At 35.9% G+C, this 26550-nt stretch overlaps 1 protein-coding gene across 8 annotated transcripts in view; it reads right to left on the minus strand.

Moving 5' to 3' along the window:
* The window catches only part of LOC131800417 (serine/threonine-protein kinase mig-15-like), a 151191-nt gene extending 128675 nt beyond the window's left edge, over nt 1-22516 (minus strand). For 4 of the 8 annotated variants that reach the window (XM_059131899.1, XM_059131898.1, XM_059131900.1 and 1 more), the window contains exons 1-2: nt 22400-22513; nt 19500-19766 (exon numbers count right to left, since the gene is read on the minus strand). In XM_059131899.1, the coding sequence (XP_058987882.1) occupies nt 19500-19565 (66 nt within the window). In that variant the 5' untranslated portion in view covers nt 19566-19766; nt 22400-22513. Of the gene's footprint in view, nt 1-19499; nt 19767-22399 lie in introns of all 8 variants that reach the window. The other 4 variants (XM_059131902.1, XM_059131901.1, XM_059131896.1 and 1 more) reach the window with 3 other exon arrangements.
* Between the last annotated feature and the right edge of the window lie 4034 nt (nt 22517-26550).

Raw genomic sequence — 26550 nt, forward strand, 5'->3', positions numbered from 1 at the left:
TACACCAACTAACAAATGAAATGAGGTCGTACTTGAGGAAAGACAAAATACTGTAGAGAGAGCAGTATAATGACTTCAAGCCTTTAATATGCCCGCAAGGGGTTAATTGAAAAATTATTTTTTTTTTTAATATTAATTATTTTTACCATTTTTTTTTTTTTTTTTTTGATAAATCAACGTATTTTTAAATTAATTTAAATTAAATTAATTTAACAGGAAAATGACACAATTTCCCGACGAGGACGAATAACCAGAGTGGTGTTGGCGGTAGGGAAACTGCCTGAAAAATGCTGAATTGCACAAAAACTATGCTAGCTGCGTCATTCAGGCGGGTCTTAAATGAAAGGTCTCGAGGAGTACTTTCTGGCTATATTATTTTTATTCCCCACTGATTTCAGATAATGCAATTCAGCATTTTCCAAGCAGTTTCCCTACCGCCAACACCACTTTGGTTATTCGTCCTCGTCGGGAAATTGTGTCATTTTCCTGTTAAATTAATTTAATTAATTCATTTAATTTAAATTAATTTAAAAATACGTTGATTTATCAAAAAAAAATGGTGAAAATCATTAATATTAAAAAAAACTATTTTTCAATTAACCCCTTGCGCACCAACACAAAATACAAGTGACTTGTGTCTTTGCATTTATATTTTAAAATTTATCTTCACGGGCATCTAAATTTCAAACTTTGAATAAGCATAAATATAGCCATATATGAATCGAAATCTGGCAGATTTTATTTTAACCGGAACTTGAACGCACAGTAAACGAGAACTCGATGAAGATATCTGAGGGAGTTATATCTAAATCTGAAACGAAATTAGCACTTATTTCAATTGGCGAGGAGTTTCACTCTTTCCTAAAATTAGAGCGGAATTAGTACTGCGAGTTAAATAAAAAATAAATCGAATATACTCTATTTTTCTATGACACTCGAAAAGGAGCAAGAAGGCTATTCTCATTTTTTAGTGAAATTAAAATCAGCTTGAAATCGAGCATAATCTACTCTTGCCAGTACTCTTTGTATTTGTACCCTTCATCATATTGTGAAAGAGGAAATGATGTCTTTGTGCATTTGTTTGTAACACACTGAAGGAAAAGAGAGGGACCTATCCATAGTTCCTTTTGATGATCTCCATAGAATCACATTCTAAGTCGATTCGCGCATATCCGTCACTCTGTCTGTCCATTTTTTTTAATGGTCGCATTTAATGGTTAATACTGAAAACAATCGATTATCAGAAATCATTTGGGATAGTACTCCTCGAGATCTTCCATTTAAGCCCTGGTTAAGGGTATGACAAATATATAATCGCAAGTTAAAAGGCACACAGCCCCTGAATTCTCTTAGAAGTAAAGGAACAAAAAAATAAATTTTGTAATCTCATACAGTTTTCTTTGAGAAAACAAGAAGAAAATTTTACTTTTTGTTTGCACTCCTGAACATGTTCGGAAAAATACAAAGAAACCATTTCGAAGAATAAGAATTGTCTAATTAATAAAAACTTGCAACATTTGTACGGATTGCATTAGTTTTAGTATAAAAAATCATATCAAAATAAATGATAAAATTACAAAAAAACTAGTAAAAAAACATTAAGTTCGGCCGGGCCAAACTTTTAATACCCTCCACCTTAGGGTAAAGGAAACATTAGAAGAAATGTGGCAAAAACCATTAAAATGCCGAATATCGGGAGGTACCGTTATATGTGGGCTCTACCAAATCGTGGACCTACACATGCAAGGTTCCGCCAACGGAGCTAGAACCCATTATGACCTACAAATACCAATTTTCAGACAAATACGTGAAAAAAAGGGGCAAAAATCATCAAATTACCGAATATCGGGAGGTACCGTTATATGGGGGCTATACCAAAACGTGGACCTATAATTACAATGACTCGGCACACGAACTGGGACCCATTATGATCTACAACTACCAAATTTTCAGTGAAATTCGTGAAAAAATCAGTCAAAAATCATCAAAATACCGAATATTGGGAGCTACCGTTATATGGGGACTATACCAAAACGTGGACCTATACATACAATGTTTCGCCACACGAACTAGGACCCATTATGACTCACAAATACCAATTTTTACACAAATCAGTGAAAAAATGTTGCAAAAACCATCAAAATACCGAATATCGGGAGGTACCGTTATATGGGGGCTATACCAAATCATGGACCCATACATGCAATGTTTCGCCACCGGAGCTGGAACTCATTATGACCAACAAATACCAATTTTTAGACAAATCCGTTAAAAACTGTGGCAAAAATAATCAAAATATCGAATATCGGGAGGTACCATTATATGAAGGCTATACCAAAACGTGGACCTATACATGCTATGTTTTGCCACACATACAGGGACCCGTTATGACCTACAAATACCAATTTTCAGACAAATCCGTTAAATAATGTGGCATAAATCATCAAAATACCGAATATCGAGAGGTACCGTTATATGGGGACTATACCAGAACGTGGACCGATATATCTCATTTTCAATACCAACCATCCTAGACATAATACCAATTGCTCTGCTAAATTTTGGCGCTATACGTCAAATAATGTGGGCTGTATCGTGATTTCAACAAACAGACAGACAGACAGACAGACGGACAGACAGACAGACAGCGGACATCGTTAAATCGACTTAGAATTTTATGCTGATTATGAATATATATACTTTATGGGGTCTACGACGAATATTTAAGGATGTTACAAACGGAATGACAAAGTTAATATACCCTCCTTTCCAAGGTGGAGGGTATAAAAATCACACAGAAATCTTCTAGAAATCTGAAAGAAATTTGAATCTATCATTCATACGATTTTGGACAGTTTTGACACGAATGCTTACAGTTCCCGAGAGCCAAAAGTACTGAATAACAATCACTTTGGTTGAAGGTACTGATCCAAATCTTGAGAATACCCTAAATTCCGCACAGCCGTTACTTGTTTAAATAAGTGCTACACTACAGGGTGAGATGAAAAACACAGCAAACAACTTCAGATTGCCCTCATTTCTAAATCACTCGTCCGACAGCTGTTAAAAATATTCCAATGACAGCTCATTATATTGTCTACAAGCGTACCAAAGCATTTTGGTGAGAATTTTCCAGGAAAAAAGTTATTTGTGATGGAATTCAAGCGTGATAGTGTGATTTCTTTATATTTGGCTGGAAAACCACAAGTGGCCATCGTTAGAGCACTCCAGCATTTAAATGTGAATAAATCTTTTCTGTCTCGTACCATCGCTCGTCCGACCGTGATATTGGTAGCGTAGCCCAACGTCAAGGAAGTGGACGGAAGAAAACAGCAACATCAGCAGAAATGGTCCGAAAAGTAAAGAAGCGACTTAATCGAAACCCGCGTCGTAGTGGCTGAAAAATGGCTTGTGAGCTGAACATATCGCAATATTCCATTCGGCAAATGTTGAAAAATGAGCTCGGGGTAAAGCCATTGAAATTCCAAAAATTGCAAGAACTTACACCGCAACAGAAAGAAAATAGATTCAAAAGGGCTAAAGAATTGTTTCGCTTGGCCGAATGAGGTGAACTGCTGAATTTGGGTTTCTCCGATGCGTAAACATTCTTTGTCCAGCAGTTTGTAAACAAACAAAATAATCGTGTTTACTTGCCAAAGAGGTCAGCTGAAAATGTGCACCTTCGGTTGGCCATCAGAACTCAAACGCCAACCATGGTGATGGTGTGGGCCGCCATAACAGCCGATGGTCGCTCTCCGCTTGTATTAATCGACCATGGCATCATAATAAATGCCGAGTATTATCGCAAAAATATTCTGGAGGGTGTATTAAAGCCTTGGGCACGCAAACATTTTGACCGCAGACCTTGGACATACCAACAGGACTCAGCACCATCGTACTTAGCACGCGCCACCCAAGAATAGTTACAAAATGAGGTTCCGCGCTTCATTTACAGCGCACAATGGTCAACAAAATATCCGGATACCAATCCGTTGGACTATAGTGTCTGGAGTATTTTGGAAAGCAAGGTTGACCCAAAAAAATAACAAAGTGTCGATCACCTCAAGCAAGCGCTTTGCCGGGAATGGGCCAAAATACCGCAGAGCAACATTCGGGCAGCGTGTGACGGTTTCATTGGACGTTTGAAGGCCATAATTCGTGCCAAAGGCCATAATTCGTACCAATTCGAACAAATCTACACTTATTCTACAACTTGATGCTATTTCCGCCATTTTTTGCTTTTATTCAAAAATATTTTTAAAAAAATATGGCTTTTGACATTGTTGCAGTTTTTTTTTATCTCACCCTGTATTTAGAAAAAATGTAATTGATTTTAAGTAGAAATTGATGTAATTGACAGTGTGGTGATCTGCGAGGACGCTAGAAGTGCCATCAATGGCCTGTAGAAGACCTACTGAAAATCGTTAGAGCTAATAGCAATCGATTGCTGTTAAAGTTCTAGAAAGTGTACCAAGTTTATCAACAAAAGACAGGTAAAAATAGTTATTTCCTTAAGACCTGTAGACATTAAATTGCCAAACAATTGCATTATATAACCTTCCTTTTCATTGCAATTCTTCACTTTCGCCTTAAAACAGACATTTACAACTTGTAGTCGAAAAATTATTCAGTTACGCCCAGTTAAAACACCCTGAATGCCAAAAAAAAACAACAATTCGGTATTCAATGCAATAGGCATAAATCGCATTTGTTGGTTTTGTTACAAATTAGGGTGTTTGACAACTAACCATAAGCTTTCGAATATGTCGAATGAAAAAAAAGGTGTATGCTATATGAGGGTTGATATGGAGAAAACCAAAAGATTGGGGTGTTTAAGGGGTTTAGTGAAATGCGAGAACTTCAAAACAAATTCTCACTGAGAACACATAATTTCAAAAGACACCAATTGTTTGAAAAAGTTTTCGTTTAATATTTAACCTAACCCAAAAGCGGTGGAAGATGAAGCACTTATGCGCAGGCTTGATTGCCCAGACGACGGGTCGTTTGAAAGATCTAAGACCTTTGAATGAAAAAAAAATGATGCATTTAAAAGACGTATTTTTAAATGCTTCTATATACACAGGAAAACTAGTAAATGTCCTATTATAGTAAATGTCCTATAACATATCCCAATAACTTAACGGCCTCCCAATTATGCCTCTGAACCAAAATCCATGATTTTCAAAGTAATATCCCAATATTTCCAAGCCACATTGACTGGAGTTAAACTGAAAGTTATTCCACAAAGAACCAGTAAAGAAAGTCCTAAAGTCGGGCGGGCCGACTTTATGATACCCTGCACCACTTTGCTAATCTAATTAGAGCCCCACATAACAATTAAAAGTTTTTATGGGAGAATTCAATCATACACGCTATGATTATAATTATAATTTAAAGTTCAAGGGACTAAATATGCTGAAGCATTTAAATTCGGATTTGTACTGCCCATTTGGTGCACAATTAATTTGAAATCAGATAAAGATTTATGTGGGAGCTATATCCAAATCTGAACCGATCTCGATAAAATTTGGCAAAGATATTTCTGACCTGTATTTGATATATTTCCCTGAATATCGTTGTTACGGAGTGCCAAATTTGGCATACTACCTTCTAGACTCAATTCGGTCGTAAGTGCCAAATTTCATCCCATTTGGGCGAATATTAAGCGTTTGGTGCACAATAGAGATATATCCAAAACCGAACCGATCTCGATAAAATTTAGCAAAGGTATTTCTGAGCTGTGTTTGATATATTTCCCCAAATATTGTTGTGCATATTACGGCTGTGAGTAACAAATATAACAAATCGGATGAACAATATATATGGGAGCTATAGCTATATCTGAACCGATCTTCACCAAATATGGCATACCATCTTCCAGACTCAATTCGGTCGTATGTGCCCAATTCCATCCCATTTGGAAAATATTATAATTTTGGTGCACAATAAAAGGTAAATCGGACGAAGTTATATATGGGAGCTATATCCAAATCTGAACCGATCTCGATAACATTTAGCACGGGTATTTCTGAGCTGCATTTGATATATTTCCCCAAATATTGTTGTTACAGAGTGCATATTACGGCTGTGGAGGACAAAAATAACAAATCGGATGAACAATATATATTGGAGCTATGGCTATATCTGAACCGATTTCGATTAAATTTGGCATACTTATTTTCAGGCCTAATTTGGTTGAATATGCAAAATTCCATACTATTCGGGCTGATATTACACGTTTGATGCACAATAAAAAGCAAACCGGACGAAGATATATATGGGAGCTATATCTAAATTTTTACTAATTATCTCCAATAGGGTTCGTCCTTGGGCTAAACAAATGTTGTTAGGAAAATTTCATCTCAATCGGATAATAAATGAGACCTGCATTTTGTTCACAAGAATACATGGACAGACGGACGGACGGACTGACATGCATAAATCAACTCAGAAAGTGATTCTATGGAGATCCGCAAGAGTAACTATGGGTCTATCTCGTTTCCTTTTTGCCTGTTACAAACAAATGCACAAAGACATAATACCTCTACCACTATGTGGTGTAGGGTATAAATACTATTTCTAAGGTATTCGCTAAATGGTAGACCTATGAAAGTTATAATGTTCTAATGTGTGTTTTGAAGGTCTTTCATGAGCGAATTTTGTTCATGGTCCTTAGAAAGGGCTTCTATGGATCTATATAAGTTTGTGAAATGAGTTTTATGGATAGAAGACCTTTGAGAGGACATAAGACTTTTTAAATGCATTCTATGAGCTTTAAAAAGGTTTTCTATAGACAAAATACTATTTACAATTTATCTATAGACGGGAGGCTTTTCTAAGGACTTCTATACACATCTGGCCTTTTAAAGTTCTTCTATAGACAGACGATTTTTCAAAGATTTTTTTTATAGACAAGAGGTTTCTAAACACTCAGACAGCATAGAAGTTCTTATATGCAGTGCTTTCGAAGCATTCCGTTATAACGTTACTTTCTGATAATCGATATTTTAATGATATTCACATTTTCCAAGGAAATTTTTTAAAATACGGTACTAGGAGTTCGGATGGGATCTTCCTCTGGTGGTCTATTTAGGTCCACGTTTTCTTACGGCATATATCGATAGCTGCCGATATTCAGTATTTTGATGATTTTAGACTCCATTTCAACAGAATTCGACCGGGCCGAACTTTTAATACCCTCCAACTTTGGGTAAAGAGACCTTTTTATATTAAAGTATCTGAATTCACGCTTGTTCCACTTTAAACTACAAATACCAGTAAGACCGTTTGGATAATGCTGTTAAACTTTTCAAAAAAAATATGGGGGCCACACCAAAACGGGAACCTCTATAGACAAGTTTATACTTCAAGGATTGCCATCTATCAAATGTTTTTAAATACACAATTTTAAACAATTTCGTGGGTAAATGTGATTAGGATTATCAAAATACCGAATATCGATGGGTGCCGTTGTATGTGCGCTATAGGAAAACTTGGACCTAGCTATTTAATGTTCTGCCACCGGAGCTAGAACCCATTATGAACTACAAATACCAAATTTTAGACAAATCCGTGGAAAATGTGGCTAAAATCATCAAAATACGGAATATAGGGAGGACCGTTATATGGGGACTATGTAAAAACGTCGTCTCTGACCTACAAATACAATTTTTAGGCAAATCCGTAGAAAAATGTAGCAAAAATCATTAAAATACCGAATATCGGGAGGTACCGATGTATAAGGGCTATACCAAAGAGTAGACCTAATATACTATATTTCGCCACCGGACCTAGAACCCATCACGAACTACAAATACCAATTTTTAGACAAATCCCTGAAAAAAATGTGGCAAAAATCATCAAAATACCGTTATATGGGGGCTATACAAAAACGTGGTCCTATGCATACAATTTTTCGTCACCAGAGCTAGAACATGTAATGACCTACAAATACCAATTTTAAGATAAAACCGTGAAAAATGTGTAATTGTAATGGCTTGTTTCCCTTTTTATACCCTACACCATTATGATGTCTTTGTGCATTTGTTTGTAATATGGAGAAGGAAGCGAGATAGAACAATAGTTACTTTTGAGGATCTCCATAGAATCACTTTCTGAGTTGATTTATGCATGTCAGTCCGTCTGTCTATCCGTCCGTCCGTCCGTCCGTCTGTCCATGTATTCTTGTGAACAAAATGCAGGTCGCATTTATTATACGATTGAGATGAAATTTTTCAAACAACATTTGTTTGACACAAGGAACCCTATTGAAATTGGAGATAATCGGTCAAAATTTAGACATAGCTTCCATATATATCTTCGTCCGATTTGCTTTTATTGTGCAACAAACGTGTAATATCAGCCCAAATAGTATGGAATTTTGCACAAACAACCAAATTAGGCCTAAAAATAGGTATGCCAAATTTGGTCGAAATCGGTTCAGATATAGCTATAGCTCCCATATATATTGTTCATCCGATTTGCCATTTTGTCCTCCGCAGCCGTAATATGCACCCTGTAACAACAATATTTGGGGAAATATATCAAATGCAGCTCAGAAATACCTTTGCCAAATTTTATCGAGATCGGTTCAGATTTGGATATAGCTCCCATACACAACTTCGTCCGATTTACCTTTTATTGTACACCAAATGGGATATTTGCCCAAATGGGATGGAATTTGGCACATGCGACCGAATTGGGACTAGAAGCTAGTATGCAAAATATGGTAAAGATCAGTTCAGATATAGCTGTAGCTCCCATATATATTGTACGTCCGATTTGTTGTATTTGTTACCCACAGCCGTAATATGCACTCCGTAACAACGATATTCAGGGAAATATATCAAATACAGCTCTGAAATATCTTTGCCAAATTTTATCGAGATCGGTTCCGATTTGGATATAGCTCCTATATATATCTTTATGCGATTTCAAATTAATTTTGCACCAAATGGGCAATACAAGTCCGAATTTAAAAGATACAAATGCTTCGGCATATTTAGTCCTTTGAACTTTAAATTATAATTATAATCATAGCGTGTATGATTGAATTCTCCCATAAAAACTTTTAATTGTTATGTGGAGCTCTACAAAATTAGCAAAGTGGTGTAGGGTATCATAAAGTCGGCCCGCCCGACTTTAAGACTTTCTTTACTGGTTCTTATGAAAAAATGTTATCATTTATCTGTATATAAATGGAATTTACCTTTGAATACCTCTCTTTTGAGAACCTGATTTGACAGATGGGAGAGAATGTTCAATTATTGCTCATTTTCGCATCTGACCTTAGCCTAATATAGATATTACTATATGCTAAGTGTACAATAGGTATGGTCTGAGAATCGTGGTAGGCACGCTGACTCAGATATCTGACCTTAAAAGATGGCAACAGTGTTCCTAAATACTATAGACTATGTGAAGAGGTGAAGACGATTGAACATCTATTCTGCAGATGTCTCATGGTATCCAAAAAGAGACATAGGGGGGGGAGGGAGATAGAAACTCTAAGGTTCTTCTCAGACATAGATCTCATAATCATTTAAAAGTTTGCCAAAGGCATTCTCTTGCTTGGCAGACCACCCTGTTTACTGCACTTATCTCCATAAATCGTTTCTTCTCCTTTTCGCTTCTATATATCTCGTATGCCAAAATTTTCTTCCTAGGATGAATACAATGAACTAAAGGTCTCCAAGTGAAGCAGTTGGCAGATCCGTGTAGCTGGGCATCCTTAATCTTAACTATTGGGTGGTTTTTATTGTTATTTTTTAAATGTTAATCTATTTTGGGAAAGGTACTAGAAGCTGTTGTCCAATATTGTCCATTTACAGGCCTGAAGTCTGATACAAATATGCAACGTATGAATTAAATCGTGTACTACTTTAGGTTATTGTGAGATTATTTTATTGTTTGCAAAATTTAGAAAAGTTGTTAGGAAGTGGAACCCTATTTGATACCTCGATCTGAGTTTGTTAAAAAATATTACCATATACCAAGATTGGACCAAATCGGATGTTCTTTTCAAGAGTTATCGTACACAAAGACGGTCAGACAGACGGACATGGCTAAATCAACTCCAAAATATAAATACAGCTTCCATTATTCCGCTAAAGTCGGAAAATTTGCAGCTAGCATCTCTGGATATGAAAATAGTACATCAAAAAGAAAAAATCAAATGCATGCATTAAAGCAGCCGGCCGGTCTCGTTTTTAAGGGTGTCTAAGTATTTCAAACGCACACGCATAAATGGATAATAAAAACCCCAAGCAAATAATGCCAAAGCGAGAGAGAGAGGAAGAAATGATGGAATAGAAAACCGAAAAACACAAGTATTAGATTATTTATGTTTTTTGCTTTATTTGTAGAGCCCACCAAAGAAAAATGCAAAAAACAAGGAGCAAAATAAAAGAATGAAACGCACATTGAACCGCAACAAAGGCGACCAAGAGCATGCTTTTGAGGAATGAATGTTCGATATATTTGTTAAAACGATGGAGAGACCTACAAAGAGACAAACATACATACGGGTTGCGGAATTAATGCCGTCACATAAAAATAAAGCAAATGTGACCGACGAGTTCGCCCCAAGTGGTGTCTAACATCCACAGGGAGGATGGAAGCAATGCTGTCATTTGGGAGCAAGAAAGTGGATGTCTACTGAGAGAAAATGTGAGAAAACCTTCCTTTCTCTCAAACCAAGGAGCAGAGTTGCCTCTTAACCCCGCTCGTTACGGAGAAGAAGAAAATCGCTAATTTTGCAAAATATTGACCCGTTGTGGACTATGCCAGACGGAATGGGCCGACTTACCCCATAGTAACATTATATCTTTGTTAAAGATGTTTAGAAATACGATGTTTGACAAAAATGCTGACCTGAAAAAAATCGCTTATTTTGAGTACGAAAAAGAATGGACCGATGTACACCAGATTCGTATTATACCTATGCAAAAAATGTTGGGAAATGCGATGTTTAAAGAAAATCGCTGACTAGAAAAATCGCTACTTTTGCAAAATTTGACCCTTTGTGGGTCAAATGTATATTATGGAATGGGCCTATTAACCCCATGTTAACATTATATCTTTGCTAAAAAATTTCGAAAAAAAAACGATGTTTAAAACCTAATTTAAAAAATCGCCAATTTTTCAAAATCGCTAATTTTGCTACATTTTGATCTTTTGTAGGAAAGATACCAAAAGGAGAGGACCGATGTTCAGCAGATGCACATCTATGCTATCTATGCTAAAAATATTGAGAAATACTATGTTCGAACAAAATCGCTAACATAGAAAATCGGTAATTTTGCAAAAAGATAACGCTTTGTGGGGAAGACTTAACTTAAAAAATCGCCAATTTTTCAAAATCGCTAATTTTGCTAAATTTTGGCCTTTTGTAGGAATGGTACCAAAAGGAGAGGACCGAAGTTCAGCAGATGCACATCTATGCTAAAAATGTTGAGAAATACATTGTTCGAAGAAAATCGCTAACATTGAAAATCGATAATTTTGAAAAAAGTTAACCCTTTGTGGGGAACGTACCAAAATAAATGGACCGATATACCCCTATTAATATTATATCTTTGCTAAAAATGTAGATAAATACGATTTATTAGGAAAATCTCTAACCTGAAAAAATCGATAATTTTGCAAAATGTTGACAAGTTGTGGAAAAGATATAAGAGAGAGTGAACTGATATATCCCATATTAACATGTATGGTTGATAACAGTATGGCGATATGCAAAGTTTGAAGGAAATAACTAATTTCAAAAATCGTCAATTATTCAAAATCGCTAATCTTAATTAAAATCGCTAAATTTAAAAAAGTGTTATCCTTTGTAGAAAAACGTTAAACTTTGTAAAATGCACCGATATACTCCAGATTCTCATTTCGTCTAATTTGGTAAAAAATATATTGAGTTATACAAAGTTTGAAGAAAATCGCTAAATTAAAAATCGCCAAAATGTTGACTTGTTGTGGCAGATTTACTAGAGGGAACGAACCGATATACTCCATATTGAAATTCTTTCTATGTTTAGAAAAACTATTGAGTTACACATAGTTTGAAGAAAATCGGTTTATTAAAAAATCCCTATTTTTTTAAATGTTGACACGATGTGGAACATACATCAACAGTAGTGGTATGTATTCGTTCATCTTGTGTTGGTAGAAATATTGAGATATAGAAAATTTGAAAATAATAAGATATAGTAGCTTGTCATGTGCACCAGCCAGCAAGGCAGACAGATCGACTCCAAATGCCCTGAAACGAATTTCGTCCAAAAACGAAATACAAATGTACGAATGTTAAATATACAAAGCTTTCCGTTCGGTCGAGACAACATTTTAATAACCCCTGTTCCAGGATGCAAGAAAATCTTTAAAAATAAAATGATCAGAATTTTATATTCCACCGAGTTCTATTTTTACCTGTCATATTGGTCATAAAGTGGGTGGTACCGTTATATGGGCGCTATACCATAACGTGGACCTACATATGCAAAACCTTAAGATTTTAATCTTTTCCGAGTTACAATTACCGTCTTTGAAACAATTTTGTTAAAAAACTGGCTAATAGCATATTACCGAAAATTAGGAGATACCCTTATATATGAGGGCAATAGGAAAACGTGAACCTATTTTGACAATGTAGAACAAATGTCTAATTTTCAACAGATCCGTTAAATCGTCAAAATACTAAACATTGCACAGTGGTCGAGGTCGTATTGATGGGATAAATATAAAAAATGTGACAAAATGGATATGGTCGATGAATGTTTTGGCATGGTCCTCATATAACGTACCTCCCGAATAAGGGTTATTTGCCCAATTCTTGTCACATTTCTACACCAGATTGTAATGTTATTTGACATTTTACGTTCTAAGGAGCTAAAAAATAATGTTACTGAAAATTATTTGGAACAGCCCGCCATCAGGTAGAGTCCCTTGTAAGGTACTTCCAAAAATAGAAGCATTTTTTATACAAATCAAGTCCAAATTTGATTATTTTTTGTAAACAAAATAAAATAACAGTTTAATGTAAAATTAAATCAAAGATAAATTTTGCACAAATAATTAGTTTGACTTAAGACCCTATTGAAATTGGATATAACCGGTCAAAATTTAGGTATAGCTCCCATATATATTCATCCAATTTGCCTTATATTGTGCACCAAAATTGTAATATCAGCCCAAATAGTATGGAATATACGTACGACCAGATGGGACCTGAAAATAAGTATGCCAAATTTGATCGAAATCGGTTCATATATATATATATATATATATATATATATATATATATATATATATATATATATATATATATAGCTCCCATATATATTGTTCATCCGATTTGTTATTTTTGTCCTCCGCAGCCGTAATATGCACTCTGTGACAACGATATTTCGGGAAATATGTCAAGTATAACTCAGAAATACACTTTCTAAATTTTATCGAGATCTGTTAATATTTGGACATGGCTCAAATATATATCTGCGTCCGATTTGCCTTTTATTGTGCACCAAACGTGTAACATTAGCCCAAATCAAATTTAGATATAGCTCTCATATATATCTATCCGATTTCAAGTTAATTGTGCACCAAATGGATAATACAAGCCCGAATTGAGAAGGCACAGATGCCTCGACAAATTTAATAGAAATCGATTCAGAGGAGGATATTCCTCCCATATATTAGTTCCTTTGGACTTTTAATTATTACTATAATCATTGTTGGTATGATTCTCACAAATTCCCCATTAAAACCTGTATTTGTTATGTGACGCTCTACTAGACATGCAAAGTGATGTAGGGTATCATGGAGCGGGCCCCTCAACTTTAAGACTTTCTTTACTGGTTATTGGTTGGAAACGTTCGCTGTCCCATTATAAAAGGGTCAGAGCTCAGAAGAAGACGGTTAATAAAATCTGTGTTTGTTGAAACACGAGAATTTGTTCGGGCATGATTTAGTCGAAACTTGGAAGATATTGCCATGGATATAAATTTGTTAACTCTTTAGCAGTTTCCAGTGCAAAGGCCTTAAATGTTTCGACATACATATTATACCCAGAGGACAATGCTTGCAACATTATTGAACACCCCTCAATTACATCCTTATCAATCCCTAACAACAAAAACATATTCTACTTCACTAGCACCATAGAACTGACAATATTGCAGCGAAGTCACTTTAGTATATTGGGCATAACGTACACATCTGACATTTTCTCTTTTTTGATGCTATTTTCGAAGTGGGCTGTTAGAATGAAGCCAAAATTATTATGTTTTCTAAAAAGCTTAACCCCTTAAGAGTTCATTTGTACACATTTGACTATAAATATCTGATTTTCATTTTTTGAATTTTGGCCAATGGCAGCGACCACTGTGCATTGGGAGGTAACGCCAAGGAAAACATGGACCTATGTGGGAAATCCTAAGACACAGGAAGTAGAACTTACTGTGGACTCTACATAGCGAGGATTTCAATGTTCCACCCAAAATCGTACACTTCCATTTATTTCTGACTTCTTTTTTGTCCACAATGACAACCCTTCTAGGCACGAACAATAAACAAATCTATAACAAACATCATTTGTCGTCGTCGTCGTTGTCGTCCAACCCGACAGACAGAGAGCAAACATTAAATTTTTCGACGTCACCAAACGACAAGCCGACAACAACAACAACAGCAGCAAACCGAATTACGACAGTTGCGATTGAAAGTGAATTTGTTGTTGATGGTAATTGTTATCCTCTCTCTCTCTCTCCCTCACACACACACACACACACTTCTTCCGGACTCTCCCTTTTTATACCCTCAGCCATATGGCTACAGAGGGTATATATCATTTGATACGGTCAAAACGTGCCTAGTCGAAATAACGGTGTTAGACCCTAGGTCTCTTTGGACCAAATCCGTTTCAGAACATTTGGAGTTAATCTAGTGATGTCCGTCCGTCCGTCCGTCCGTCCGTCTGTCTGTCTGTCTGTCTGTCTGGCTGGCTGGTGCGCACGATAACTCTCGAAGGGAGTATCCGATTTGTTCCAAACTTGGTACGTCGTAATATTCTTGTCAAACTTAGATCGAGTTCGGAGATGGGCAAGATCGGTCCACTCCTTCTGGTACCTCCCCCACAAAAGGTCGAAATTTGCAAAAAATTTATTCTTTGCACAGAAAGAGAATGGATAATCCGATTTTGCTCCAACTTTGTAAATCCTAATATTTGCATCAGTTCTAGGTCAAGTGTGAAAACGGACAATATCAGTCCACTCCATCAAGTACCTCCCCCACAAATGGTCAAAATTTTGAATAATTACAACTCTCATAAAATGTGATTTAAGAGTCCGATTGTCTTCAAATTTTACACATCCCAATATTTATATCAACCCAAGGTCTGGTGCTAAAACGGGCAATATCGGTCCACTACTTGTGGTACCTCCCCCACAAAAGGTCGAAACTTTCAAAATATATATTTTTTGCACAGAAAGAAAAACGATGATCAGATTTTGCTCCAACTTTGCAAATCCTAATATTTGCAATAGTGCTAGGTCTGGTCCGAAAATGAACAATATCGGTTCACTCCTTCAAGAACCTCCCCCACAAATGGTCAAAATTTTGAATAATAACAACTCTCATAAAGTGTGATTTAAGAGTTCGATTGTCTTCAAATTTCACCCATCCCAATCATTTTATTAGCCATGGTCTGGTGTTAAGACGGAGTATATCGGTCCACTTCTTCTGGTGACTCCCCCACAAATGGTCGAAATATTTTCTGCACAGAAAGGGAGGCAATAATCTACTTTGAAAAACATAACAGTCAAAGAAAGCGAAAGAAAGGATCCAACTCTCTTCAAATTTCACACATACAATAATTTTTGCTAACACCAGATCTCTTGTGAAGATGCTATATATCCGCGAATACCTGCTGGTACCTCACCCACAAAGGGACACAATTTTCAATATTTTTATCTATCATAAATTGCGAAGCAACTCAGCGATTCTTTACAATTGCTATACTTTATTTTTATACATATGTTTATTTTTATATATAATGATATTTATATCATATTTATTTAGGTGGGATACGAAATGGTCAATATTGACCGTTTCTTTCAAAACCCACTCCGTAGAAGGTGAAGAGGGCTGAGGGTATACATCTGTCGGCAAAACCGACCGATACTTTTTCACTTGTTTCAAAGTGTTTCAATGAGAGAAAGAAAGAAAATATGCGTGTGTCGGCCTGTCTGTCTGTCTGTCGAAAGTACTTTCCTTCATTCCGGGGAAATTAATTAAATTATAATTTATTTTGTTCCCTCCACATAATGTACATCAACAATTCCAATCTTTACAATGTCAAATTTCCTTTTCGATTTAATTTCAAACCGCAACTTAACGATGGAAATGATTTCGGTACCTATTTTGTGACGCTGTTAGCCACAGGATAAGGCACAAACAAAACATTTGCCAAATTCAAGATTCTACCCTATGTATTTTATCTATGGAATTTATTCCAGGGGATATTTGATTTGTAGCCTTCTAACTGTAAAAAAAAGTTCTATATGAAGGATATCTACAGGAGTTTTTTTCTATCCGTAGGAAATATTAAATAGATAAAACTTGAATGGAATCGAAATTAGGTTAAATGGGCCAAAAAATGTGTAACACCTAGAAATAGCGGTTATAGACCCAGTATGTAGTATACCTATTATCATATCTCGGCGAGAAAAGTCGATCTAGCTTTGTGCGTCCGTCCCTCTGTCCATGTTAAATTGTAATCATTATAGTGGTCGTAATTACGGTGCGATCTTTAAGATTGGATTTAGAGTTAGAGTAGAGTCAAAATAGGAACCTATTCTTTTTAAAGACAGAAAATTGTACTTCTGGTCAATAAAATACCGAATTTGGGCTATACAAAAACGACGTGGGCCTGTATACATTGTGAACTCCAAATATAACACTTCTATAAAAAATGTGGAAGAAATCATGAAAATATCGAATATCGGGAAGTACCGTTGTATGTCAGCTATACGAACATTTGGACTTACACAGTCAATGTGCTTATAGATCAGAAATTTAAATGAAAAGTGCCACTAAAATCATCTGAATATCGCAAATTGGGAGGCAGGTCTATTTCGCATCTGACCTAAAGCTTAAATAAACATTGCTATACAACATAATTAATTTAAAATATTTTTTTTTTATACCCTCCACCATAGTATGGAGGGTATATTAAGATTGTCATTCCGTTTGTAACACCTCGAAATATACATTTTCGACCCCACAAAGTATATATATTCTTGATTAGTATAAAATTCTATGTCGATGTCCGTCTATGCGTCTGTGGAAATCACTCTAGCTTCCGAACGAAATGAAGTAGGTTGATAAAATTTTACTCAAATGTGTACTATGTCTGCAGGACTTTTGGTATTGAAAATGGGCCATGTAGGTCCACGTCTTCGTATAGCCCCCATATAACGGTACCTTCCGATATGCGGTATTTTGATGATTCTAGCGACATTTTTTACCGGAATTGTTTCAAAATTAATATTTAAAGTTCGTAATAGATGCTACGGCTTAAGACAGAAAATGGGTCATGTAAATCCACGTCTTCCTATAGCCCCCATATAACGGTACCTCCCGATATTCGGTTTTTTTGATGATTTTAGCGACGTTATTTACTGGAATTATTTCAAATTTGGTATTTGAAGTTAGTAATGGATACTACAGCCTATGACAGAAATTGTCTGTCTTCGTATAGCCCCCATTTAACGGTACCGCCCGATATTCGGCATTTTCAAGATTTTAGCGACATTATTTACCGGAATTGTTTCAAATTTCGCCTGATTTTGGCTTAAATCTGGATTAGTAAAAACTTTTCAATTTTTTTAAATTTTTTTCCAGTGGTAGGTATTTTTACCCTGATCCCTGGAAACAATTTTTTTCTTGGAAGACGGAGCCAGGACCCCATATTTTTGAACCGAAGATCCGGATCCACTAACCCAATATAGGTATCGTTCGAAATGAAAATACCTATCCAACAAGTGGTCACATGTAATTTTTAAGCGATTCGGAAGTTATAGTAAAATTATTGATTTTTTGGACACGGATTTAAAAAAAAAAACCCAAGGTGTCGAAAAAGGGTCCATTATGGGGGTCAACCAAATTTATGCCAAATTATTGCTGACACTCTTACCTTTACAAAATCCAATCAAATTTGTGCTAATACCTTTTCTGTGTCCAGAGATATGGGTCTTTCCACCCGCATAACCCGATTCTCACCACTTCACTAAAATTATGTTTTCAATAAAAAGAGGTTTATTTCGCGTAGCCGGGATTGGAATTACTAAAGTATCAAATTTAGAAAACTTTGGTTTGCGTTAGCCAGTGAAGGACATACCCAGAGGAGAAAATCTCAAGCCCAGGCCGAAAAAAAACTTTAGTTCGCGTAGTCGGTTGAACGTACCCAGAAGAGAACTTCTCTGAATCAAGAAAAGGTGGCTGGACAGGTATTTTCATAAGCTTTCAAACTATACCTATATTGTCTATATCGGGTAAGTGGATCCGGGTCCAAAAAAATCTATATTTTGTTGGATAGGTATTTTCATAAGCTTTCCAAGGATACCTATATTGTCTATATCGGGTAAGTGGATGCGGGTATAGTCCGGGTCTTGAACCCGGAAAAAATTGTTTTCGGTGATCAGGTTAAAGATACCTAAGCTAGAGTTACGCCTGTTGTTTGAAGAAGATCGTGCAACAGTGGACTTATTGCGAGGCGAGTTCGGTGAACATTTTATTTCACGTTCGGCGCCGGTCAATTAGCCACCTAGATCGTGGGCAGTCGCGGTCGACATTTGCATGAAAAAAAACCTTCAAGCATCAAATTATATGGACCTTTAAATATCACGCTTTATTCACATTATTATAATTAAACATTCGAAGCATGTTCAAGTTGAATCCCCCCAATTAATATGTTGATTCCGAGAATCCAGCTACTTGGCAACTCTACGCCCTTTAAAATACAAAGCAGAAGAGGGCGTAGAACCCCAACATCCAACATCATCTTTTGTGAAGTACGAAAAAAGAAAATAAAACACAAAATAATGAGACAGAATGAAGCAAACACACACACACACAGCCACACTCACACACACGCGAACACATGAGAGCAACACAGAACAACAACAAGAAAGAGTCGAACACACAAAATAACTCTGAATTAAACAAAAAAAAATCAGCAAATCTACTAACAAAGGAAATTTCAATGAATGACTGAGTGACTGACTGGCTGGATGGCTGGCTGGCTGGATGGCTGTCTGACTGGATATGGCTAAGAGATACTACTACACACAAGTGGGCAAAAATGTCTCTACGGCTCGGATGGAGCCCAGACACCAACTGGTCGGTCTCACCAATTGGCAACACTTGCAAAAGTTTACATAAATTTTTATAAATAAATAATTTGCTTTTAAAACAAATAAAAAAGAAAACTCCATTGTATTTACCCTTAGAGCAGCTAAATCGATATCGTCCAATGGACAATTCACAGAGGCGAGTTGTTGGTGCGCCATTTTGATTTGCTATTTTTGTTGATTTTGTTTTCCTTTCCTCTGTCGCTGTTGCTGTTTTTCTTGTTGTATTATTTTTCCTTTTTTTGCAACACAAATAAGAGAAAATAACTTTAAAAGAAATATCTTTCAGTTGTTGTTTTCGTTATTTTTGTCTTCTTCTTCTTGTCTTCTATAGGTGTTGTTTCGTTTTGGTTTTTAGCACTGTGAAGAACTCCACCATACACACACACCAAACAGAGAAGAGAACACAATTCGTCGTTAAATATTAATTTTTTATTTCTCCTCGATTATTATTATATGTATATTTGTTGGAGTTGTTGTTCCCGTTGACGGACGTCGTCGTCGTCGTTATTCATAAGTACATTCTTTACACACATGCATACGCACACAATGTGGAAGAGAGCGAGAACGGTGGGGGCGACACGAGACGGAAGAAATAAAACAAACACTTTCACAACTGTGTGACGACAGCGGGTGGCGGCGACGGCGACGGCAGCAGCGGAGGCGGAAACAAAAGAACCCAGAAATATAAAAATAATAGGATAAAACTTGTTTATAGAAGAATTAGGCAGAACAGGAAGAAGAGAGAAAACACAAAACGACAACAGGAAGGTGGATGGATATACACTACTCGCTCGGCTCACAGAGCCACTGCTGGCTGCTGTCGTCACCGCTGGAAAAGAATTGCATTTGCACTTATTCTATTTCTCCAACTTCTGCTCTTTGCTGCCCTGCTCTTTGGTTACACTTTTTAATCACTTTTCCAGTTTTTCTTTCATTTTCACACATCTCTCTCACCAGAGGGCGAAGCCGATGTGAAATTCCCGGCGGCGGCGGCTAAGCACAAAAAAGCCGGCGGCGGCTAAAAGTCGACTGCAGCCGAAAGAGAATCGGCGGCGGCTAAAAGTCGGCTACAGTCTACTAACTAATTTGATAAAAATGGTTCGCCGACCGCATTGTTATCATGAACAAACAATTGTATTTTTATACCCTACACCACAAGGTGGTCAGGGTATTATGTCTTTGTGCATTTGTCTGTAACAGGCAAAAGGAAACGAGATAGACCCATAGTTCCTTTTGATGATCTGCATAGAATCACATTCTGAGTCGATTTATGCATGTCCGTCCGTCCGTCTGTCCATGTATTTTTGTAAACAAAGTACAGTTCGCATTTATTGCCATATCCAGATGAAATTTTTCACAAATCATTTGTTTGGCCCAAGGACGAACCCTATTGAAATTGGAGATAATTGGTCAAAATTTAGATATAGCTCCCATATATATTTTCGTCCGATTTGCCTTTTATTGTGCACCAAACGTTTAATATCAGCCCGAATAGTATGGAATTTTGCACATATTAGGCCTGAAAATAAGTGTGCCAAATTTGATCAGAATCTGTTCAGATATAGCTATAGCTCCCATAAATATTGTTCATCCGATTTGTTATTTTTGTCCTCCGCAGCCATAATATGCACTCTGTAAAAAAAATATTTGGGGAAATATATCAAGTGCAGCTCAGAAATACATTTGCTAAATTTTATCGAGATCGGTACAGATTTGAATATAGATCCCATATATAATTTCGTCGGATTTACCTTTTTTGTGCACCAAACGTCTAATAGTTGCCCAATGAATGGATGAAACTTGGCACTTCGTAACAACGATATTCAGGGAAATATATCAAATACAGCTCAGAAATATCTTTGCCAAATTTTATCGAGATCGGTTCCAATACAAGTCCGAATTTAAAAGATACAAATACTTCGGCATATTTAGTTCTTTGAACTTAAAATTATAATTATAATCATAGCGTGTATGATTGAATTCTGCCATAAACAATTTTAATTGTTATGCGCAGCACTACTAAATTAGCAAAGTGGTGTAGGGTATCATAAAATCGGCCCTGCCCGACTTTAAGACGTTCTTTGCTGGTTTAATATTGCAGAATACAGGCTGCTTGTCTTTGCATTAACAGAATTATTTAAATAAATAGTTTTTAATATATCTTTGGCACATTTTATAAATCTTTTATTAATACTTCTCCTACTTTTGATGAACAAGCAAAAACACAATGACTTTTTTGCAAACCATGTGGCTGCCACTCCATCAAAATTCGTAAATAAAAAAGGTTGCCAAAGGTTTTGTAATGGAAAACAAATAATATTAAAATACAAACATGCTGCATGCATTTTTTTCGAAGGCTTAGTCGACTCAGTCGTCTAAGAATTTGAGCCGATGAGAGCCGCATCCATCGGCGGCGGCTCAGATGACTTAAAAAAAGTCGGCGGCGGCTGTGCGCCGACTGCGAGCCGATCGGCTTCGTGCTCTGTCTCTCACTTTTTACAAAAATATAACTCCAAATTTTCCTTTGCAACAAATTCACATTGGAAAAATATTTTCCAATCTCCTCGATGTTTATGATTCACTTCATCATTTCTTTATAACCGGCCCTTTTTGCAGTATTTCTTTATTCTTTACACGCACACACACACTCAAACTCAAATATACGGCCGTTGCTGCGTTTTTCTTCCACCGATTGATAGATAACTGAAAATTGCCAAAGAACAGAGCACACATAGAGGATAGACAGTAGGAAAACAAGAAATAGAAAAACCCAACAAGATTCTTCTCAGGCAGCAGCAGCTCCATTCCGAGATTTTTTCTCTCTATTTTTTCCCGTCCCGTCCCGTCACGTCACACCACAAACACACAGCAATTTAAAACCTTTTCCTTTGTCGTTTTCTTTGAATATCAAAACATATTTTCAATCATTTTCTCATTGCAAATAATCATTGCTGAATTAGGAAAATATTGTATTATTTTCTTTTGCTCACAGATTCTTTTTATTTCAAACTCAGTGGGATATCGAACAGAAGTTTCAAAACTATTTTATGTCTACTTCCACGCCCGACTTTTTCTTTTCCAACATCGCGAGCCAACTGATTACTGACTCAGATTTGTTCGAATAATCGGAAGAGATTTGAAAACGGAATCAGAAAAAGTGCTGCCAACCGCAGAAACGGATTGAAAGCAGAGCCACAATAAGTGGAAAGAGTTTAAAATGGAAATAAAACAAATGCTGCCAATTTGTGTGGAAAATCAACTCTGTGTTAGTGATTCAGTGGTTGTGTGATTTGTTGTACAACATAAATGTTGACATGTATGACAATATTAGGTGTGTACGATAACATAATGTTTGGACAAAATATCACAAAATGCTTTTCCGCCAACCCAAAAATCCAATAAGTGAGAGTGAGAAAAGAGAGCAATTTTGACAGTTACGGAGAAACATGTACTCAATAAATATTACCCAGTCACATCATCTGATTGAAAAGCAGCAGTTTTGTGACCGGTGCAAAAATGTTTATACATTTCATGCAACAATTTATTTATTTTCATTATTTTTCCCATAATAAACATTCAACACTGCATTACACCATTAAAGGACTAATTTTGCATTCATTTTGAGTTGATGTTCACAAGAGTTAAAAAAAATGTCACGAATACATTTTGCACAACGGCAGGTTTTTTGCTAGATTTTATTAAAAGTTAGTCGATAACTTTATGCAAAATTCGCATGCGCGAGACAAAATTTTTCAAGTACATGTTACTGAGTAATTTCTACTGAAAACGTTACCGTACATACCTATATACAAGTTTTATATTTTTTTTCAGATAAGTTAATTGACAAAAAAAAAAAAGACTTGTAAATTACAGCGAAAAAAAAGTATTTCGCCTTGACACAATAGCATTGCAGCGAATGTATGTTTTCTCAATTTTGGCAACTGTTGACCTTTCCGAAGCAGTTGGCCAATTCGTATCTGACCTAAGACTGATATGAATATTACAAGCGTACTAGATTGGGACTATATCGACTACTTCCTGTACTTTATATGTGATATGTGCACATTATTTTTTTTAAGATTTGGAAATATGCGTGAGGTAACAAATACAGCGGATCGAAGTATTTCATTTTAATACTTAATATATACAGATAAAAATATTGGTATTGTCAAAATTACGAGAAAATCTAATCGGCCCTATTATGATTGTCGTCGGCGTCGCAAAATGAAGTCGAGGCGACAATAATCATATTAGGGTTGTCGTTTTTTGTCGATAGCGACAAATGTTTGCTATTATAATTGTCGATACAACAGTCGACGTGAAGTCGATTTTTAAGAATATCTGTCGCCGTAAAAAATTGTGACGACATTCGGCCCTATTATGGTTGTCGTCGGCGTCGCAAAATGAAGTCGAGACGACAATAATGATATTAGGATTGTCATTTTTTGTCGTTAGCGACAAATGATTGCTATTATAATTGTCGATACAATAGCCGACGTTAGTCGATTTTTAAGAAAATCTGTCGCCGTAAAAAATTGTGACGACATTGTATTTTTTAGTCGACGTTGATATTGTAACCATTTTGTATTTGATATTTGAAAAAAAAAAATGGGCAAAAGGGTTTATCAAAGGTCAGCTAATTTTAAATCAGATTGGAATCCATTGCTACAAAATTAAATGTAAACGGGTCTCCGATAAGAGACTGGCAAAAAGTATGTTAAAATTGAAATTATTTTTGTATGTTTTTATTAGCTAGTTTTTTAAAATTCTTCTAAGTTTGGAAAGATTTAAAATTTAAAACCAAAAAAATTGTGCAGAATAAGGGTAAATACCAGCAGCACTGGAGGTGGCATTTTTAAGCAAATGACTTTGTCGCTTTCGGAGGAGTCTGTCCACCACTAGGTCGTGCACTTGGAATAGAAAATACGGAAAACATAAGTGTAACAGACGTTATAGTTTACAAAAATGAGCAAGTGGACAATGCTGATGACGAGGCTGATGTAACTACTATTGAAGCTTCTCGATCGCCCAGAAAAAACAATGGTAAAAAGTCACCAAGGAAAGTATAAACTATTGAGCTCTTGAAAGAGCGGCATAAACTTTTGGAACAACACAATCAAGAGCCATGCAGTGCAAATATGTTTGTTTGCTGCCTTAGCACTCGCCGCTGCACTACTAATACATTCTCCACTTCATCCCCACTTGAACTTAAAATATGTAACGCATTTATAATATTCATTTTTCCACTATATTTTTCATTTTTTCGAAAGAGACGAAATTAGAATTCAAAATATAAACTAATTTTTATCTTTTTTGTCAATAAAAAAGGAATATTGCCAACGTTTTTTTTTAAGTTGTTGCCAACTTTTATTTTAAACTGTCGATGTCGCTTTTATGTCTTACCGTAATACTATTTTTCACGACAACCGTAATTGGGCCGAATATGTACATTCAATTTTATGCGAAATCAAATTCCACATTCACCACAGGTTTCTAGTTGAGAGACATATTTAGATATAGGAAGTTATAAATTTTTCGCAAGTTATGGCAGATATAAGCATTGGAAATTGTGACCCTTTATGGGTGAGATATCAGAAGGGATTCCAAGATATCTACCATCTTCACAACAGATCTTGCGTTAGCAAAAATATTTGGATATGGGAAATTGGAAGAGAGTTAGTTGTATGCTTGTTTTGCTTTCTTTGAGCATTTTGCTTTTCAAAATTTTGAATCATATGTGGGGGAGGTACCAGAAGAAATGGTCAGATCTCTACCATCTTTATAACAGATCTTGTATTGATAGAAATATTGGGATGTGTCAAGTATGAATGGAATCAGATATTAATTTCGCGTTTTATGAGTTTCATGGATATTCAAAAATTTGACCCTTTGCGGAGGAGGTACTTAATGGAGTGGATCGAAATTGTCCATATTTGCACGTGACCTATCACTGATGCAAATATTACGATTTGAAGTTTTGTGGGGGAAGTACCAGAAAGAGTAGACCGATATTGTCCATCTCCGAACTCGATCTAAGTTTGATAATAATATTGCGATGTACCAAGTTGGGATCAAATCGGATTCTTCCTTCCAGAGTTATCGTACTCACGAGCCAGACGGACGGACAGACATCGCTAGATCGACTCCAAATGTCCTGAAACGGATTTAGTCCCAAGAGGCCTAGGGTCTAAGCCAGCTATTTCGACGTTTTGCCCGCATTATATTATATATACCTTCTCTAACTATATGGCTGATGCTCATAAAACACGAAATTAACATCCGTTTCCATTCAGACTTGGCACATCTCAATATTTGTTTCAACACAAGTTCTGTTATAAATATGGTAGAGATCGGATCATTCCTTCTGGTACCTTCCCCACACAGGGTTCACGATTTTGAAAAAGAAAACGCTCAAAGAAAGCGAAATAAGCATCAAATTTATGACTTCCCATAAAATTATATATAAATGTTAGATTTTCTTGAAACTTTGTCCATACCGATATTTTTATCTGCATTAGATGAAGTATGAAAATGGAATACTTCGGTCGACTATATCTGGTATCTCACACACATTTTAACAATTTCGAAAAATTGTCACATATCTCATAAAAAGTGAAGGTAGTAGTCATATTTATTTAGGTCCGATACGAAATGGACAATATTGGCCCATTCCTTCCGAACCTATGCCATAGAGGGTCAACAATTTGAATAATCATAAGATAAGTCAAAATATATTTAAATAATAGAACATTGATTGAGGTTATACATCTGTCGGCAAATCCGATTGATACTTTTTAACTTGTTTTTCTCCCAATCGAGTTCGCTCAGCATTATTGCTTATTCAAACATTTAATCAAATTAGGGCAGTTTATTTTGATTTTTTTATATTTGAAATGGAAGAATATTGTGATTGCGCAACTGAAAGTGCTGCAAGTAGAAACTACATACTGTATAGGTAAACGAAAAGATCGAAGTTTTGTGCGAAAAATCTTGATTAATATTGGAAAATAAAAAAAGATTTAAACCCAAAGTCACTGAAGTCTAATATACCAAAAACCCAAATAAAACTAAAAATTATCTGTTTGTTAAATATTATTTGTGTCAATTTCTTTTTAGTTACGAAATGCTTAGTAAAATTACA

The sequence above is a fragment of the Musca domestica genome, unplaced genomic scaffold (genome assembly GCF_030504385.1).
Source record: "Musca domestica strain aabys unplaced genomic scaffold, Musca_domestica.polishedcontigs.V.1.1 9, whole genome shotgun sequence".
NCBI lineage: Eukaryota > Metazoa > Arthropoda > Insecta > Diptera > Muscidae > Musca > Musca domestica.